Source organism: Meleagris gallopavo, chromosome 1, assembly GCF_000146605.3.
Source record: "Meleagris gallopavo isolate NT-WF06-2002-E0010 breed Aviagen turkey brand Nicholas breeding stock chromosome 1, Turkey_5.1, whole genome shotgun sequence".
Lineage (NCBI taxonomy): Eukaryota > Metazoa > Chordata > Aves > Galliformes > Phasianidae > Meleagris > Meleagris gallopavo.
In genome coordinates, this window is record NC_015011.2 from 188,608,147 (window position 1) to 188,622,962 (window position 14,816).

Sequence of the window (14,816 nt, forward strand, 5' to 3'; positions counted from 1 at the left end):
ATCTGGGCAACTTCTTTCCTAAGCTCTGTCACCCTTACCATAAAGAAGCTCTTCCACATGTTCATATGGAACTTTCTACGTTCAAGTTTTAGGCCACTGCTCCTTGTCCTATCACTACACACCACTGAGTAGAGCCTGGCCCCATTCATTTGCCTCCCACCTCCTTTTAGATATTTACAAACATTAATCTGATCCCCCCTCAATTTTCTTCTCCTCAGGCTGAACAGATCCAGGTTACTCAGCCTTTCCTCATACAGGAGATGCTTCAGGCTCTTTACCATCTTTGTAGTCCTCCACTGGACTTTCTCTAGGAGATCTCTGTCCTTTTTGAACTGGGGAGCCCAGAACTGGACACAGTATTCTAAATGTAGCCTCACCAGTTTTGCTACTGATATCACGTTCCAGTATTTAACTGAGTTTTAACAATGATAAAGTGGGTATTGCTGTAATTTCTACACTCACTCATTTCTAAAAACAATGAATCAAAGCAGTTTTGAGTCAACTACGTATTGCTTTCATGATAAATACTTACACACATATGCTTAATTTTTTTGCAAACCGGTAATTATTTTTGGAATTGGTATTCTAATCAGGAAGTGGTATGTTACTAAATCTTGGCTTTGTAATAGATATTCTAATTAGGTTAGTAATTGATACTTGATTCATTCAATTTATAACCAACTAATTATTTTTAAATCATGCGAACTACAAATTAGCTTGATAATAACTCGATGATGCACTATCTTCAAAACAAACACTAGAGAAGATTCTGGAGGAGAATATGAAGGAAGAAAGCAATCTTGTATGTGCATACATGGGGCCATGCATATGTGGAAAAGCATATTTGCAGCATAAATTCCTTCAAGATGTGTTTATGTAACAAAAGGATGTTGCCACACTTGCAGTCTTTGTTACAGAGAAGACAGTAAATATAATGGATTAATTTTCCCCAAGATTTAGTAGATGGCAAATCTGGCAGCTGCAGGAAAATGAATGTAAGCTGTGAGGAAAGTCTCCAGAGAAAATAAAATCTAATTTTGGTGTCAAAGAGGAGGAATGCGCACCACTGAGACAAAGCAGGAAAACAATAACAGAAAAACATCGAGGTTCAGATACGAGTGGTGCTTAGAGGCTTCTAATCTACTACAGCTGCCATGGAGTGAAATAGTGGATGATAGATTACTGGCTGTAAAATTATTAAACAAAAAACATTACAGAGCAGCAGTAGTAATATGAGAATAAGCATACAAAGAGCTAATCTATTCATTACTGCTCAAGAGAATTAGATCTTTTAAGTATCATGCTTTCAGACACCTCATACTTAAAAGAATTGTTCTTTTTTCTCCTGATAGCATCTAAACATGCCCAGATACATAGAGAAAGAAACCATAAATAAAATATTTATGTACAGTACACTTTTGTTACCACTGGAATTCAGGAGAGGTGAAGTTTTAGTACCAACTCCCTCCACTCAATAAATAATTTTAGAGGTAATTTATATTATGTTTCCTTTATCTAATATCCCATAAAACAACATTAAGGGGCACAGTGTCTATTGCAGCTGGAAGCAAAACATCATTTCATGGGAAAAAAGGTTAGTGCAAGTCCAAGGAAAGAGAAATCTCAGCTTTGTTAACAGACGAATGATGCTGTTTTATGTTTCTGGTTTTGTTCTGCAATTTTGTGTTCTACTGATAAATACACTAAATAAAAATATTTAAGTATTTTCTTTACATATTTTGAAAGCAAAATCCAAGTTCTACAAATACACCTCCATAAATGAAATTTTAACAGCAAAAAAATCTGTTAAATGTTCCAGTGCTAATAAACCACGTTATTTACCTCAGCCCATTCTGTGGAACCCAGCAATCCAAACTCCTCTGCATCCCAGCTAGCAAAAATGATAGTTCGCTTAGGTCTCCAACCTGCAGTCACAAAATTAATTTTCAAGTTTAATTTCGCCACAGTTAATTGAATCACTTTAAAAAAACAGACTTAATTGAAATAGCAGTAAAAAAAAAAAACAATTCTAGGTTCTTTAGAGAAACATATTACTGCAAAGACATTTTTCTTAATGTAAAATTTTCATTTCGTACAACTAAAATAGTGATATTACACTGACGAGAAAGATGAGGGAATAAATTCAGCCAACTAAGATGCAATGCTGCATATGCATCTCTTCAATGAAATATACAACCAACTTTCTGTAAAGGTGAAGCTTAAATCAAAGCTGCTACTGGGAATATCCATCACAATCTCTCAAAGCTGTTCTTTTCCATATCCATCACTTTAAGTCCATAATAAGTAAGTTACCTTCCATCTTCATTTTACCAAAACTTCGAACGACCTCTTGAAGAACAGCTGCACCCGTACTTGGATCAATGCCACCAAATACCCAGGAGTCTCTATGACCTCCTAAAATAATGTATCTATCTGCAAACAAGCACACAATATCAATCCTGACTTAAAAATGCATTTAGGTTATTAGCATTTCTATTGATTCCACTATTATTATTCAACATATTTGTCAGTAACATGGACAGTGGGATTTAGTGGGGGGACTGGAGCATCTCCCCTACGAAGACAGGCTGAGGGAACTGGGCTTGTTCAGCCCGGAGGAAAGAAGGCTGTGAGGTGACCTCATTGCAGCCTTTCAGTACCTAAACGGAGCCTACAAACAGGAGGGGAATCAACTCTTTGAAGGGTAGATAACAGCAGGACAAGGGGAAATGGTTTTAAGTTGAGGGAGGGAAGATTTAGGTTGGATATCAGGGGAAGTTCTTTACAGAGAGAATGGTCAGGTACTGGAACAGCTGCACAGAGAGGTTGTGGATACCCCATCCTTGGAGGTGCTGAAGGCCAGGTTGGATGGGGCCCTGGGCAGCTGGTCTGGTATTAAATGTGGAGGTTGGTGGCCCTGCATGTGGCAGGGGGTTGGAGATTCATGCTCCTTGAGGTCCCTTTCAACCCTGGCCATTCTGTGATTCTGTGATAATGCATCCTCACCAGCTTTGTCAGTGACACCGAGCTGCATGGTGTGGTTGGAGGAGTGGGATGCCATCCAGAGGGATCAGGACAGGCTGGAGAGGTGGACCCATGCAAAGCTCATGAAGTTCAACAAGGCCAAATGCAAGGTCCTACCTCTGGCTCAGGGCAATTCCAAACACAGATATGGGCTAAGGGATGAATGGATTGAGTGCAGTTCTGAGGAGCAAGTATTCAGGATGGAGAAGCTTGACATGAGACAACAGTGTGCTCTTACAGCCCAGAAGCATCAAAAGCAGGGTGGCAGCAGGGTGAGAAAGGGTACTGTCCCCATCTGCTCTGCCTTTGTGAGATCTTGCCTGGTGTAGTGCATCTAGGTCTGGGGTCTCCAATAAAAGAAACACAAGGATCTCTTAGAGTGGGTCTAGAGGACCATGAAGATGATCAGAGGGCTGGAACATGTCTCTTGTGAAGAAAGGCTAAGGCAGCTGGGATTGTTCAGCCTGGAGAATTGAAGGCTCTGGGGAGAACTTACTACAGCCCTTCATTACTTATAGGGGGTTTATATGAAAGATGAAGAAAGACTTTTTACAAAAGCATGCAGTGACAGGACAACAAGTTAAGGCTGTAAACTAAAAGAGAGTTAGATTAGATATAGGGAAGAAAATTTTTATTGAGGGCAGTGAGGTCCTGGCACTGATGCCCAAAGTTGTGGCAGCCCCATCCCTGGAGGTGCTCAAGGCCAGGTTGGATGGGCCATGGGCAGCCTGAGCTGGTGGGGGGCAACCAGCCCATGGCAGGGGGTTGAAACGGGGTGGGTTTTACCGCCCTTTGCAATGCAAGCAAATCTATTCTACACACTTTTTGAATTAACATTCTTTTATACATATCCTGTTTACAATAGGATGTTAAGGTCCTAAATCATAACCAGTTTTCTGCGCTTTGCATTCTGTCAAGATTTGCCAGACAAAACATATTAATTATATAAGCAGAATCCCACGGTAAAAGGACAGGCATGTAAAGAATTATGTCTATCATTTCAGCATTATAATTCAAGTATATTTTTGAGAATGCCTATTAAAAACAGTGTAGTGGAGGGATGGGACAAGCTATTAAGGATTTCTCAGGTTCCAGTACTATCTGGCTATCTTAGAAAGTGACTTTTTCTTGCAACCTGATGACAATTTCACCAAACACCAAATAAAGAAGGAATTAAAATCCTCAGGCACCTTATGCTCACCTGGTTCCACAGCTCCTCTGATGATACCAATGACGTTGTAAATTCTAGCAACTTTATTGCTTGTATGAACGTGCATTCTGACTTTTCTGAAATGAAAAGCAGTTGGTGTAACCATCTCTGAGAAGCTCTGAGAAGTAAGTAAGAAAGTTTAAGTTCCTGTTTTGCTTTGTGTGTTCAGCACTTATCTAATCCATCATGCTGCATCAGCTTCCCATTTCTTATTTCAAGTTAAACTGTTGACAGAAAGAGGCCTACACAGGTCAGCCTCTAAAGTTTCAAATGGTGACAGAATTTATTGAATTGTTATTTATAGGTGACAATTGGTCAAATATATGTTAGAGCAGGAAACTGAAAAGTCTACGCAGTAACTAAAAATGAACCTGAATTTTGACCAAAATGATAACTGCAGATATAAATATTTTTATAAAGAATACACTGTGATTTTTTAGCAAAACTGCATGAATTGTGATAGAAGTTGGAGAGATGGTCATAATAAACAGTTAAGCACAAATAGACTGAAATCTCTGTTTAAGACAGCAGATCAAAGTGATCAAGATTTGTCAAAGCAAAATAATATATTAAAAAAAAACTTCTCATGAAATTTCATAAAAAGAAAGGGAATTCAGGTACTATTCAGCCCCTTTTAACTTATAGAAGACACAAAGAATGAAACAACACTAATTTGGCGTCTGGCAAAACTCCAAGAGTTGCACATCTTTTCAGCAGTGAATCTGCATGGCTGTTAAAATTGAGACCCACTTCTCAAGACAGCTACTGGATCACTGCCCAGAAAGTAACTGGCATCTGTGGCTTGAATATGCTTATACTTGCACATTTCCATGCGCAAGTGTCTGTCTACCTAGACTCAAAAGTCTCCTTTTCATATGGAATTACTCTGATAGAAAAGTATATGCAGGATTAGTCTTTATTTACAAAAACTACTTCTCCTATAAAGTGGGAAGATGTTAAGAAGTGCATTCAAAAATATTTCCTTTGCATACGTGTTCACAATGAATCATGGTAGTTCCTTCCTAACTATTGGTTTTATTACTCTTGAAGACATTCAAAACATCATCTTGATTATGCTTTCTTATTTTTTTCCTACTTAGTTCATTTTCAGATGGTGTTAGAACAGAGAAGGAAGGAATAAAGATAAATGAAGTCTTTACAAAATTATATAGTGTCAAAATAATATCTTGTTCTGCAGGAGTTTGAACAGTGATAACAACACATCATTTTCACACACTGTTCATTGCTACTGACCAATCCTCATAGAGTAAAATTGCATGTAAGCTGGAATTATTTTCACATGATGTATTCCCATGTGAAACCAATCTTAACTTTTTTAACGCTGTTTATCAGTTATCAGATATCAGGAATGCCATGACAGTCCCTGACAGCCAGTCAAATCATTGACTTCCAACCACAGCTGTTACAGGGGCTTGGTGTGCTTGAAAGTGATTCTCAGTGCTGGACACCTGACCAGTTTTATTTCTCCATTAGAGATGAAAAAAGGTAAAGAGCAAAATACTATTGCTAATCTAACAGTTCCAAGTTCAATTTTTCCCTAATCAAATTAGTAAGACATTGTGCTTCATTTTCTTATATCCTGTCATTTTTACAGACTTTTCACCATGGGAACTACCAGCTTTGGGAAACAGTTGATGGACTCACAAACCATTCCACAGCTCTTATGTTCAAAGAAACTCTGGGAGGCTTCCAGTGGACGATGGAAAGCTATCTAGAAGAGTACTACTTAATTAGTAGTGTTTCCCTTTTGGACATCTACAGATTGGCTTAACTATTTTCCCCTGATCATTAGAAACATGAAAGAAAAAGTAATAGATAGATGGACTGGATATATACTCTTTGCATCTGTCTATCCATTTACATTGGGGAACACTGAGCAACACTGTAGTTTTGACCATTTACCTCCAAATTCTAATATTTATCATTGAGTGTTCTCCACTAAGAATGAAGTTAATTTATCCAGGGCAGAGTGGCTAGAACTAGATTTGAATTCAAGGTCCCTTTCATTCAAAACCATTCTATGATCATATGTTGCTATTAGGACACCTCTGGTTGTATTGCTTCACAATCTTTTTCTTGTGGACATTTTTGCAGTTTTTATGAACAGGTGAGTGTTAAAACAGACCTTGTTGAAAAGTTGTCTACAAATCCTGGCCCTACGTTATATGACACATTCAGAGCTCCCTTCCAGGTGCTGTCTGGAGCTGCAGGTCCTCCCATTGCACTGTTAAGTGAAAACCAAGAAAAACAGTTGAGCAGTGGGCTAAAAGCAGAAAATCCTTTAATAGCTGCTGCACCTAAACCAAAGTGGGCTTACAAAATTCTTAAAAACATCATGCCTGAAACAGATTGCTCCAAAACTTTGAAATTTCTGAAGCACATGCTACTACAGAATAACAATAAATATAAGTAACTCTACAGATTTTACCATCTTAGAATAAAAAAATCTCACAGTACATTTGTGAATGCTAAATTGTGGTGAAGAGGACTGATGTATACTCACTGTAATAACACTTCTGCATCATGATATCCAATGGGATGAACTGGGATTTTTGGAATCCCTACACCTTCATTCACTTTGTATCGGAAAGTGTACTCTAAGAAACCAGAACAAAATATCCATTGTATAGCATTCTTATCAGCTTTCACCAAACTAAACCAAGATTTCTTTTGATTGATGCAGCCACATATCACTCACAAGCATACATCAATTCCTAAATCATTTCTTATATCATTTCTTAGATATTGCTTCTAGAAAACCAAAACGTAATAAGAGAGTCACAAATCCAGTGGTGCTTCTGAAGAGGTCTAATGAGGATTCTTAAAGAGACTGACTGCATCACATTCAGAGAACATTCAAGCTGAAAACATCCAGACACTGGAAGAATTATGCATATCAGACACACTTCTTTGTTTCTAACCTTGCATGGGCATCCACTTAAAGTTGGTTGTAGAAAGAGATTATTGGTGTAGATGAATCCCTAATCTGAATGCACATTTGACTGAAGGCTAGATTTGCTGTCCATCTACATTATTATGTCTCTTCAAAGCTGAATGTGAGATAACCAAGCTGGTGTTTGCTTTCTGCCAGATTCAGAAGACATCCACAGATACATTTGGGGGTTGGACTCGATGATCTCTAGAGGTCCTTCCAACAATTCTGTGATGCTGTGATTTACCTAATTTGCAGATTTTCACTGTCTCTCTGAATCTAGTGAGCCACACACAGCCTGCCCTGTTAGGTTTGCTTTTTTTCTATATGGTGTGTGTGATGCCTCCAGTAGTGATCACACAAGCCAGTGAGCTTTCCAGAAGCACCCTTTTGTTGCCATCCCTTTGGCAGACAGGACTGGTAGACACCTTAATTCAGGATGCCTATAGAGACAAGACAAGCGTTATGGTGCCAAGTTTCAAAAGGCTCTAGGCTACTGTTATTTTTATTACAGAAATTTACACCCTGTATAGAGAATTCTAAATTGTTTTTCTACTTGGAATTTAGGATGAGAAAGAAAACATACCTTCAAGCAAAACTATTACTCCTCTTTGATGATAGAATATAATGTAGTTTAAACTTGTCCTCTTGCGAAACACAGAGATTTAGAAACAGCTGTAAATTGTTACTCATTTTCAACTACTTTGCAGTCTGTAAACCTGAAATCATTCAGCTGAGAGTTGTAAGGCTGAGAAAATGCAAAGAGATTTTCCAGAAAACATAACCATCCCCACCTACCTCAGAAGCAACCAGTTGAAATGACACAGGCAGAATCTACTGTGCACCAGGAAAATGAACGACTGCTAGAAGTCGTTCTAAGTAGCTTTTCTCTTTGCATCTGTACCAAAACCAGATGAATTTCTATAGCTACAGTAACTTCCAGTATCATTTTAGAAAGTACTTGATGATCCAAGGTACAGATCTGTCACTCACCTTTTGCAGGATAACCAGGTGTTAGAGGATCTCCTGCACCATTCAGGTTCAGCACATTCCCACGCTGGACTCCTCTGCCTGGAAGGTTCCAGCCATCTGGGTAAGGATCTACTCCTGGGGCACAATAGTCAGCAGGGTCTGAATAAAGTATGATCCCTATGGCTCCTGCTAAAATGGCATTTTTAACCTGTAAAATGATTTGGCATTAAGAAATATAGGGTTTCTTAAGTGCAATAATAATTTCAAGTGCTGTGATTTATTCCCATGGGGACATACTTTTAGAAGATATATATGTGGAAAAGTGAAAATGATCACAGACTCATCAGAACAAACCACAACAAAAGACATTAAGATCATTGTTTGTGTCACACCTTTAAATCATACTTCAAAGCTGTGAGATAAAGCACAAGGCATAACATTGAGAGAAAAAAAACTAACCACTACCCTCCTTTTCCTTCTATCCTGAATTTTATTGGAGTTGACGTCCAAACCCAGAGGAGTAGTTAGTTACTCACTGTCTGTACATCAGAATCCTTATTGAATCCTTCTCCAAAATACTGTAGCTCTTTAGATGAAAAGTAGTAAATACCTTGGCTCTACAAACTACTCTGTTCCCCAAACTAATCTCTTGCAAGAACTGCCTAAAGAGTTTGTAGTCATATCACTCTCAGAAGATTAGTATGCTTAACGATTTTCCTTCTGTTACAAGTTATTGTAAAGAAGGCAGAGATGCTGAATGCATTATCAGGACTTTTCAACATCTTTATCAATGACACAGATTATAGGACCGAGCACACCCTCAGCAAGTTTGCTGATGTCACCAAGCTGACTATTGCAATTGATATGGCAGAAGGAAGGGATGCCATCCAGAGGGACCTTTTAAACTCAAGAGATGGGTCCATAACAACCTAGTGAGGTTCAACAAAGCAAAGTGCAGAATTTTGCACTTGGGTCGGGGTAACTCCAGGTGTATATACAGAACGGGAGAAGAAATCCTTGAGGGTAGCCTTGCTGAGGACTTAGAGTCCTGGTAGATGGAAAACTTAACACAAGCCAGAAGTGTGCTCTTACAGCCTGGAAGGCCAACAATAACCTCGGTTGCATCAGAAGAGGGTTGGCAGCAGCGCAAGGGAGATAACTGTCCCACTCTGCTCTGCCCTCATGAGGTCCCATCTGGAGTACTGCTTCCAGGTTTGGGGGTCCCAACACAGGAAAGATGTGGAGCTGTTTGAGAGCATCCAGAGGAGGGCCATTAAGATGATCAGGAGTCTGGAGCACCTCCCCTACAAAGACAGCTGAGGGATCTGAGCTTGCTCAGCCTGGAGAAGAGAAGGCTGTGGGGTGACCTCATAAAGGCCTTTCAATATTTAAAGGGATATTATAAACAGAAGGAAAATAAACATTTTACATAGGTAGATAGTGCTTACACAAGGGGAAATGGTTTTAAATCAATGGAGGGGAGATTTAGATTAGATGTCAGGAGGAAGTTTTTCACTGGGATGGAAGTGAGGTGCTGAAACAAGTTGTCCAGAGAGGCTGTGGTTGCTCTATCCCTGGAGGTGTTTAAGGCCAGGTTGGATGGGGCCCTGGGCAGCCTGATCTTGTGCTTGATCTAGCAGTTGGCAATCCTGCCTGTGTCAGTGAGGTTGGAACTTGATGAACCTTGAGGTCCTTTCCAACCAAGCTATTTTATGATTCTATGATTCTGCTCATATATTGCAACTTATATTTGTCATTAACTCCTGCAGGCTTTACCATGAGCAGTATTAGACAAAGCTACCTACAAAAAAAAATAAAATTAAATTAAATTAAACACGGCACTTACTTTGTTTCCTCTGAAGATCTTCCCATATCTGGCTATAACAATCTTTCCTGTACAGTTAATTCCCATTTCACGCTCCAGCTTAAAAAAATCTTCAGTGCGGCCATAATTCACATATACCAGATCTGCCTGTGCAGTAAAGAACATCAGTTTGTTGGCAATTGGTCATCGAACAAACAAAATACCTCTTCGATTTTCTTCATGTGTGATATATTTTGTATTTCCATACATGAGTTCCAGCCCCGATAAAAGTAATAACAAAATATTTCCATCATATCTACAGGAAATCTTGTCTTAGGCAGCTGACCTTCCTGTATTACCCTGCACTTACATGCTGCCCAGCAACCATACAAACCAAGGCTGCAAACGAAAACAACGCAGTCTGCTAACGTAACAAAGTTCTGTGGCCATGGATAGATAATGCTATTCCTTGTATACATAGACACTTGCTATTATATAATTTTATTCATATATAAATATATATAAAACAATGCTGCCCCTGATTGATCTAGCCATGAAGAATTATTAGTTCGAGTAATTTTTTAACCTCAGAAGACACATACTCAATCCGAAATACTCATGGAAATCCTTTCTACATGACTGAGTAATGTGGAGTAATCTGAGATGTATCCAATTTTCCATAGAAATAGAAGCTCTTCACTTGTTTCACAAACCACATTTCTAGCACTTTCAGAAAGGCTTCTTTTTAATAGACTTCTAAACTTCACATAATATGCGGCCTAGCTGTCCTTTTCTTCCCTTGTAGCAATGGTTAATTAAAATTTCTACAGGAAATATTTTGAAATGCTGAAGCAATCCATTCCACCAAGTGTTTCTCAAAACATGATTTCAGTCAACAAATCTCTTACTTTTCTTTCTTACCTCTGGTGTTCCTTGCGCTGAAAAAGCATTATATGGTGGCAATATATCAGTAACATTTTCATATCCCTGAGGAGGTGGTTCAAATGATGAAGTATTGAAAATCTATCAATAAATAACATCTTTGGTCAAGCAGTGCACCTCAAGGTATAAGTTCAGTTAATGCAAATGATATGCTAATTTCCTTAAACTGTCAGCAAAAAGATGGAATGCTAAACATCACGCATAACTTCAAAGAAAAATCAGCTGAGGATACATGGCTGAATTTTTATAACATAATGCTGCTACAGTGCATACAGTGCATAAGTGAATACAGATCACTTGTCAGAAGATGTTCATCAGTCATTTAAGTAAAGAAGTAGCAGAAAAATGCCAAGAGGTGACAACAATATAAAGACACCTAGTTCATCCATGCCTTCACAGGCATTTCTTGTGATAACTCCCACCTACGTTATTATTCATGTATTCACCTCTCTGAAGTAGTTATGCTCCAGTTAAACATGCAGCCTTTCACCACTATTTATCTGTAACACTCATGTTGTCTCAAGTTTACTTTTATTCTTTGTCACCTTGTGAGAGTCTCAGAGACTGTGTTAAGGAGTTTCTGGAAGGCTTTCTCCATTCTTTTACCTCTAAGTTCATTCCTTCCTGAGCACATATTCCTCAGTTCCTACCAGTGGCCTCCATTCTTGCCAGTGTGCTATGATGCTTCCGTAGCAGCTCCATCTTCCCTCTTCACTGCTACCTATTAATTCTCCTGGGTGTAAAAAATGAAGGTGACTACATACGAGTCATTTGTTATTATTTCCAATACCCCAGGAAGGCAGTAAGATCATATTCAGGGCAATTGAAAAGAAGCAGTACTCCATACAGTGAGCAGCACTGCATGGCATACCTCAGCAATGTGTAGAAACAATTGTACAGACATTCAAGCAGACTCAGGATAGGCACTTGGAACAGAGAGCTAATAAGGGTACTGACCAATTAAATACTTGGAAAAGAAGTCTAATATGTTCTCCGAATGTGATACAATCACATTTGAGCTGAAGACACTGGAAGAATTATGCACATTGGACACATTTCTTTTTCCTAAATTTGCCTGAGTATCTACTTAAAGCTGTTTGCAGAAAGAGGATATTGTCTAGACGTACCTCTAATATGGACCAGTAATGGTCATTCTTACATGTTATGGCATACATGTGTTGAGTCCCTGCCTAACCTCACATCCTTTCTCTTCTGTATCAGGCACTGAGATTTAAGCCACACTATTCTGTTTTGCTGCACAGACTGGAAAACTATTTTTACATTTGAGTTCTCTTTCCACTGGATTTTTTTATCAGAATATCAAGCCCAGTGCTGGGATGAGGGAGTGTGAAGACAGAGGAAGACATTATTTCTTAAAAGAGATCTTACATAAACGTAGCTTCATCATTAAAAATATCACCTCATTCCCTTGATCATCAATTACTGAGATGTAGTTTGGCTGTGTTTCACTTGGGTAGGAAAGCAGCACATCATAATGAACAAGTTCTGCTGAATCCAATCCAAATTCCTTCCACTGGCCTTGAATTTGTTTGGCAAGAAGAAAATTCTGCTCAGTTCCTGCAAGATGAGGCAACTCGGTAAAGGAGCTAGAATAGAACAAAAGGCCACCAGTAGTACTTATCAGTTTATTGAATGAAAGAATCACAGAATTATGATTAAGGTTGGAAAAGAACTCTAAGATCACTGAGTGCAAACAACAGTCCAACCCCACCATGCCCACTAACCATGTCTCCCTCAGTGCCACATCTACACAGTTCTCGAACACCTCCAGGGATGGTGACTGCACACCCTCCCTGGGCAGCCTGTGTCAATACTTCACTCTATCTGAGGTGAAATTTTTCCTAATATCAAACCTGAGCCACCTCTCTTCATCATCTCTTGTTCCAAGTTGTAACTACACACATAACTCAGTAGCATGCAAGCACTGTAACCTTTTGAATGTATAGATTTTCTACTTGGACTAACTGGATTAACTGGATTATTGCTTATACTGAAAATTTAAGGACACATTGGACAGATTATCAATCAAATGTAATTAACAGCAATCAGTTTTTACCAAATGAAGTAAAATAATCTCTGTTCGAGAACAAAGAACAAAATTCTTCACTTCTCTCATGCTAGAGCTTCAGAGAGTCATGAACAAAAGCAGTTATACTACTTTAGCTGAAGACTATAGAAAATCTTCATAGCAAAATTTTATGATGAGCACTGGAAGCAATAGAGCTTGAGGGAAGTACCCTTGTGCTGAAAAGACAATTTCAAAAATGGGGAGGAAAGAAGCAGAAGGGTTGTGGGTCTCTCCCTTCCACTCTCCCCAGGCAGCCTTCACAAACCAGGAATTTTCAATGCACCTTAACAGTTCTGCTTTCAGGGACTGTTTCTTGGAGCTGATGTTATCACTTCCTGGCTTTCATGGCTGATGAAATTAATCACAAGGCAAGATGAGCAGGGCTTACCGAAGGAATCGCTTGATGCTTTCAGCTTTCATTTCATCCACAAGTTTCTGTCTCACATTCTGACAGACATCTGAGGAGTTGGGGTTTTTTTCGGTTGGCTTTTTAAACCATCCTGAAACACATTTTGAAAAGCTATTTATGAAAAAGTCATTATTGAAAAGATCCTACTTAGCGAGAGCCCCAGCTCTCACATTTATGGGCCCATGTGGAACTTCAAGTACGGAGCAGTCACATCAAAGTCAAGAGGATGACTGGGGCTTAGAGTGCCCTCTGTCAGTGCCTGCTGACTCAAACAGAGGAGTGAAACAGAGAAGCAAAAAAAATTTCACTGACTGAATTGCAAAAAAAGTGACATCATTAAAAGAGCATACCCCAAACCTCTGGTAAATATTGTTAATTTTTAAGGCAAATTCATCTCTTGTTAGATTTTAACTATGGTATAAATTCTGAATCATGTGTGAAGTTTCCTTAATTTATACAGGTATTTAAAAACCTGTGTATGAGCATATTCAAAGCAAAAGCCTAGGACACAAAAGCCCCTGTAGCAAAACCACCAGAAATTTGCTGTTTAGTGATCTCCTAAATGAAAGCAACAATTTTTATGTTTCATAGCCTTCCTTTGTGCTTTAACCCTTTGCTTCTGTTGCAACACAAGGTTAAAAAGGACAGATGCAGACATGCAATGTTAGACATAAAATCAAATGTTGCATGTGAGTGCAGAAATGAATCTGAAGTAGTGGATTGCATTGGACATGATGGAAAATTCAGCAGCTCTGCTCCTGGCTGTTAGACAGCACTCCTCCTTGTCTACATTCCTTCAACAGAATAGGAGCATTTCAATAGAGCTATGAAAGGAATCACATAATAAAAATGAAAGAAAAAAAATCCTGGAGGTTTTGCAGTCATGTAAATCACAAACTCTTCTGTTAAGCTCTCCTCTCTGGACTGCCTGTTGCAGGGAGCTGTCAGCTCACTGTGGCTTCTCTTCTGCTGAAGCGTGACTGCTGTACTCCACTCCCTCCCCAAAGACACAGATCAGAGTGATGAACACTCTTGGTGCAAGTGAGCGTTATCTGAAGTCCCTGAACAGCAGCCCAAGCTCCTCGATGGGAAGTTAATCACGACACGGGCCACATAGAAGTGTCTGTGGAGGACAAGGGCTGCAGGTTGAGTCCCAGAGCTCTGTACTCACCTATGAGAAAGCCCAGCACAAAGCAACCCAGCAGCGCAAGGCAGCCCAGCCATGTGCAGAGGGTGGCCCGGCTCCTGGCCATACGGGCAGCTCTGTGAGAGGCAGAGGGCAGACAAGCTCCTGCCTTCCTCCTCCTCCTTTCTCTCCCCCTCCTCCTTCCCCCCTCAGCACCAGGGTTGCCTCTAGCTTCGGTGATCCTCAGCTCATGTCCTGCCTAGGAAGCTGCAACCCTGCGATGAGAA

General features: G+C 39.5%; 1 protein-coding gene across 4 annotated transcripts in view; it reads right to left on the bottom strand.

Annotated features, from left to right (window-relative positions):
• Positions 1–14,816, bottom strand: part of LOC100550530 (N-acetylated-alpha-linked acidic dipeptidase 2) — a 29,904-nt gene extending 15,088 nt beyond the window's left edge. The window contains exons 1-11 of one of the 4 annotated variants that reach the window (XM_003203527.4): positions 14,575–14,816; positions 13,383–13,494; positions 12,326–12,512; positions 10,885–10,986; positions 10,006–10,131; positions 8,181–8,367; positions 6,759–6,852; positions 6,381–6,479; positions 4,226–4,311; positions 2,314–2,433; positions 1,843–1,925 (exon numbers count right to left, since the gene is read on the bottom strand). In XM_003203527.4, coding sequence (XP_003203575.1) covers positions 1,843–1,925; positions 2,314–2,433; positions 4,226–4,311; positions 6,381–6,479; positions 6,759–6,852; positions 8,181–8,367; positions 10,006–10,131; positions 10,885–10,986; positions 12,326–12,512; positions 13,383–13,494; positions 14,575–14,656 — 1,278 coding nt within the window. In that variant the 5' untranslated portion in view covers positions 14,657–14,816. Of the gene's footprint in view, positions 1–1,842; positions 1,926–2,313; positions 2,434–4,225; positions 4,312–6,380; positions 6,480–6,758; positions 6,853–8,180; positions 8,368–10,005; positions 10,132–10,884; positions 10,987–11,511; positions 12,513–13,382; positions 13,495–14,574 lie in introns of those variants that run through there. The other 3 variants (XM_031552100.1, XM_010706201.3, XM_010706203.2) reach the window with 3 other exon arrangements.